Source organism: Oncorhynchus mykiss, chromosome 19, assembly GCF_057628025.1.
Source record: "Oncorhynchus mykiss isolate SJ-2025 chromosome 19, ASM5762802v1, whole genome shotgun sequence".
Taxonomy (NCBI): Eukaryota; Metazoa; Chordata; class Actinopteri; order Salmoniformes; family Salmonidae; genus Oncorhynchus; species Oncorhynchus mykiss.
Genome location: NC_143040.1, coordinates 4,262,501 through 4,267,500, shown reverse-complemented (window position 1 = coordinate 4,267,500; position 5,000 = coordinate 4,262,501). Strand labels below are relative to the sequence as shown.

Genomic DNA, 5,000 nt, shown 5'->3' with positions numbered 1-5,000 from the left:
GTCTGTGTTTAGGTGCTGGAGATGTTCATCCTGGTCCTCCAGCAGTGTCACAAGGAGAACGAGGACAAGTGGAAGAGACTGTCCAGACAGATCGCTGACATCATCCTGCCCATGATAGGAAAACAACAGGTACGACCACAGTGAGAGAGAGCTTGTAAACTTATTTTAAGTTATTCCTGTACTGCCTGTTCCTATGGACTGTCAATGGACTGTCGATCCTTGAACTTTAGAATTTCACTCCCGTTCCTGAGGTAGCAACACAGGACCTGGGGTGTTGTCTTAGTAACACAGGACCTGAGGTAGCAACACAGGACCTGAGGTAGTAACACAGGACCTGAGGTGGTAACACAGGACCTGAGGTGGTAACACAGGACCTGAGGTGGTAACACAGGACCTGAGGTAGCAACACAGGACCTGAGGTAGCAACACAGGACCTGAGGTAGCAACACAGGACCTGAGGTAGCAACACAGGACCTGAGGTAGCAACACAGGACCTGAGGTAGCAACACAGGACCTGAGGTGTTGACATAGTAACACAGGACCTGAGGTAGCAACACAGGACCTGAGGTAGCAACACAGGACCTGAGGTAGCAACACAGGACCTGAGGTAGCAACACAGGACCTGAGGTAGCAACACAGGACCTGAGGTAGCAACACAGGACCTGAGGTAGCAACACAGGACCTGAGGTAGCAACACAGGACCTGAGGTAGCAACACAGGACCTGAGGTAGCAACACAGGACCTGAGGTAGCAACACAGGACCTGAGGTAGCAACACAGGACCTGAGGTAGCAACACAGGACCTGAGGTAGCAACACAGGACCTGAGGTAGCAACACAGGACCTGAGGTAGCAACACAGGACCTGAGGTAGCAACACAGGACCTGAGGTAGCAACACAGGACCTGAGGTAGCAACACAGGACCTGAGGTAGCAACACAGGACCTGAGGTGTTGTCATGGTAACACAGGACCTGAAGTAGCAACACAGGACGTGAGGTAGCAACACAGGACCTGAGGTAGCAACACAGGACCTGAGGTAGCAACACAGGACCTGAGGTGGTAACACAGGACCTGAGGTGGTAACACAGGACCTGAGGTAGCAACACAGGACCTGAGGTAGCAACACAGGACCTGAGGTAGCAACACAGGACCTGAGGTAGCAACACAGGACCTGAGGTAGCAACACAGGACCTGAGGTAGTAACACAGGACCTGAGGTAGCAACACAGGACCTGAGGTAGCAACACAGGACCTGAGGTAGCAACACAGGACCTGAGGTAGCAACACAGGACCTGAGGTAGCAACACAGGACCTGAGGTAGCAACACAGGACCTGAGGTAGCAACACAGGACCTGAGGTAGCAACACAGGACCTGAGGTGGTAACACAGGACCTGAGGTGTTGTCATGGTAACACAGGACCTGAGGTAGCAACACAGGACGTGAGGTAGCAACACAGGACCTGAGGTAGCAACACAGGACCTGAGGTAGCAACACAGGACCTGAGGTGGTAACACAGGACCTGAGGTGGTAACACAGGACCTGAGGTAGCAACACAGGACCTGAGGTAGCAACACAGGACCTGAGGTAGCAACACAGGACCTGAGGTAGCAACACAGGACCTGAGGTAGCAACACAGGACCTGAGGTAGCAACACAGGACCTGAGGTAGCAACACAGGACCTGAGGTAGCAACACAGGACCTGAGGTAGTAACACAGGACCTGAGGTGTTGTCATGGTAACACAGGACCTGAGGTAGCAACACAGGACCTGAGGTAGTAACACAGGACCTGAGGTAGCAACACAGGACCTGAGGTGTTGTCATGGTAACACAGGACCTGAGGTGGTAACACAGGACCTGAGGTAGTAACACAGGACCTGAGGTAGCAACACATGACCTGAGGTAGCAACACAGGACCTGAGGTAGCAACACAGGACCTGATGTAGCAACACAGGACCTGAGGTAGCAACACAGGACCTGAGGTAGCAACACAGGACCTGAGGTAGCAACACAGGACCTGAGGTAGCAACACAGGACCTGAGGTAGCAACACAGGACCTGAGGTAGCAACACAGGACCTGAGGTAGCAACACAGGACCTGAGGTGTTGTCATGGTAACACAGGACCTGAGGTAGCAACACAGGACCTGAGGTAGTAACACAGGACCTGAGGTAGCAACACAGGACCTGAGGTGTTGTCGTAGTAACACAGGACCTGAGGTACCAACACAGGACCTGAGGTAGCAACACAGGACCTGAGGTAGTAACACAGGACCTGAGGTAGCAACACAGTACCTGAGGTGTTGTCGTAGTAACACAGGACCTGAGGTAGCAACACAGGACCTGAGGTAGCAACACAGGACCTGAGGTAGCAACACAGGACCTGAGGTAGCAACACAGGACCTGAGGTAGCAACACAGGACCTGAGGTAGTAACACAGGACCTGAGGTGTTGTCATGGTAACACAGGACCTGAGTTGGTGTCATGGTAACACAGGACCTGAGGTGGTGTCATGGCAACACAGGACCTGAGGTAGCAACACAGGACCTGAGGTAGCAACACAGGACCTGAGGTAGTAACACAGGACCTGAGGTGTTGTCATGGTAACACAGGACCTGAGGTGGTGTCATGGTAACACAGGACGTGAGGTAGCAACACAGGACCTGAGGTAGCAACACAGGACCTGAGGTGGTGTCATGGTAACACAGGACCTGAGGTGGTGTCATGGTAACACAGGACCTGAGGTGGTAACACAGGACCTGAGGTGGTGTCATGGTAACACAGGACCTGAGTTGGTGTCATGGTAACACAGGACCTGAGGTGGTGTCTACTGATTGAGTGTTCTGTCCTAGATGCACCTGGACTCCCCTGAGGCTCTGGGAGTGTTGAACACTCTGTTTGAGACGGTCGCTCCCTCCTCTCTCCGCCCGGTAGATATGCTGCTGAAGGGAATGTTCACTACACCTGCTACCATGGTGAGACACACGGAATTTGAGCTTTTTGGATAATTCAATTGTTGCCAGGTCTTTACTGAGGCTAACTCTTTCTCTACCTGCTCCCTCCCTCCCTCCCTCCCTCCCTCCCTCCCTCCCTCCCTCCCTCCCTCCCTCCCTCCCTCCCTCCCTCCTCCTGCCTCCACTCTCTCTCCCTCCTTCCTCCTCGCTCTCTCCCTCCTTCCTCCTTGCTCTCTCCCTCCCTCCTCCTCTCTCCTTCCCTCCCTCCCTCCCTCCCTCCCTCCCTCCCTCCCTCCCTCCCTCCCTCCCTCCTCCTGCCTCCTCGCTCTCTCCCTCCTTCCTCCTCGCTCTCTCCCTCCCTCCTCCTCTCTCCTTCCCTCCTCCTCTCTCCTCCCTCCTCTCTATCTCCCTCTCTTTTCCCCACTCCCTCCCTCCTTTCTCTTCCCCACTCCCTCCCTCCTCTCTCTTCCCCACTCCCTCCCTCCTCTCTCTTCCCCACTCCCTCCCTCCTCTCTCTTCCCCACTCCCTCCCTCCTCTCTCCCTCCCTCCTCCTCTCTCCCTCCCTCATCCTCTCTCCTCCCTCCCCAGGCTAATGTCAACACAGTTCAGCTGTGGGTGTCAGGTGTCTTGGCTGTCCTCCGAGTCCTCATCTCTCAGTCCACTGAAGACATAGTCCTCTCTCGTGTCCACGAGCTCTCCCTCTCTCCTCTCCTCCTCTCCTGTCCCACCATCCGACGTCTCCGCGACGACAACAGCCTCTCGTCGACCCCGCCACCGCCTCCGGCGACCTCGGCAACTGTCGCCCCCGACAACCAGGAGGCCAACGGAGAGCGGGTGCCGCCGGAGGAGACGTTTGCCAGGTGAGTGCGGGATCGGGTCTTCACGGTTGCTCTGTGGTTACTATGGTTTCCCCCCCCCAGGTACACACTTTTAGGGGTCAAAGTTGACTCTTGATCATTTAGGACTATGAGAGAGCGCGATATTGAAAAAATTGGCAACCTCACTTTAAAACAAAATACAGTACCAGTCAAAAGTTTGGACACACCTGCTCATTCCAGGGTTTTTCTTTATTTGTACTATTTTCTACATTGTAGAATAATAGTGACGACATCAAAACTATGAAATAACACATATGGCATCATGTAGTAACCAAAAAAGTGTTAAACAAATCAAAATATATTTTAGATTCTTCAAAGTAGCCATCCTTTTGCCTTGATGACAGCTTTGCACACTTTTGGCATTCTCTCAACCAGCTTCACCTGGAATGCTTTTCCAACAGTCTTGAAGGAGTTCCCACATATGCTGAGGACTTGTTGGCTGCTTTTCCTTCACTCTGCACTCCAACTCATCCCGAACCATCTCAAATGGGTTGATGTCGGGTTATTGTGGATGCCAGGTCATCTGATGGAGCACTCCATCACTCTCCTTCTTGGTCAAATAGCCCTAACACAGCCTGGAGGTCTGTTTTGGGTCATTGTCCTGTTGAAAAACAAATGATAGTCCCACTAAGCGCAAACCAGATGGGATGGCGTATCGCTGTAGAATGCTGTGGTAGCCATGCTGGTTAAGTGTGCCTTGAATTCTAAATAAACCACTGACAGTGTTACCAGCAAAGCACCATCACACCTCCTCCTCCTCCATGCTTCACGGTGGGAACCACACATGTGAAGATCATCCATTCATCTACTCTGCATCTCACAAAGACACACGGTTGGAACCAAAAATCTCACATTTGTACTCATCAGACCAAAGGACAGATTTCCACCGGTTTTATGGTCATTACCTCGTGTTTCTTGGCCCAAGTCTCTTCTTCTTATTGGTGGCCTTTAGTAGTGGTTTCTTTGCAGCAGTTCGACCTTGAAGGCCTTATTAGATGACTCCTCTCCTCTCCTCCAGGTTCCTACTCCAGCTAGTAGGAGTGATGCTAGATGACTCCTCTCCTCTCTCCAGGTTCCTACTCCAGCTAGTAGGAGTGATGCTAGATGACTCCTCTCCTCTCCTCTCTCCAGGTTCCTACTCCAGCTAGTAGGAGTGATGCTAGATGACTCCT

At 52.7% G+C, this 5,000-nt stretch overlaps 1 protein-coding gene across 1 annotated transcript in view; it reads left to right on the top strand.

Moving 5' to 3' along the window:
* Positions 1-5,000, top strand: part of LOC110511504 (huntingtin) — a 158,835-nt gene that overhangs the window by 112,445 nt on the left and 41,390 nt on the right. Inside the window, exons 38-40 of the mRNA XM_090209895.1 lie at positions 13-129; positions 2,848-2,970; positions 3,539-3,810. Of these exons, the coding sequence (XP_090066021.1) occupies positions 13-129; positions 2,848-2,970; positions 3,539-3,810 (512 nt within the window). The remainder of the gene's footprint in view (positions 1-12; positions 130-2,847; positions 2,971-3,538; positions 3,811-5,000) is intronic.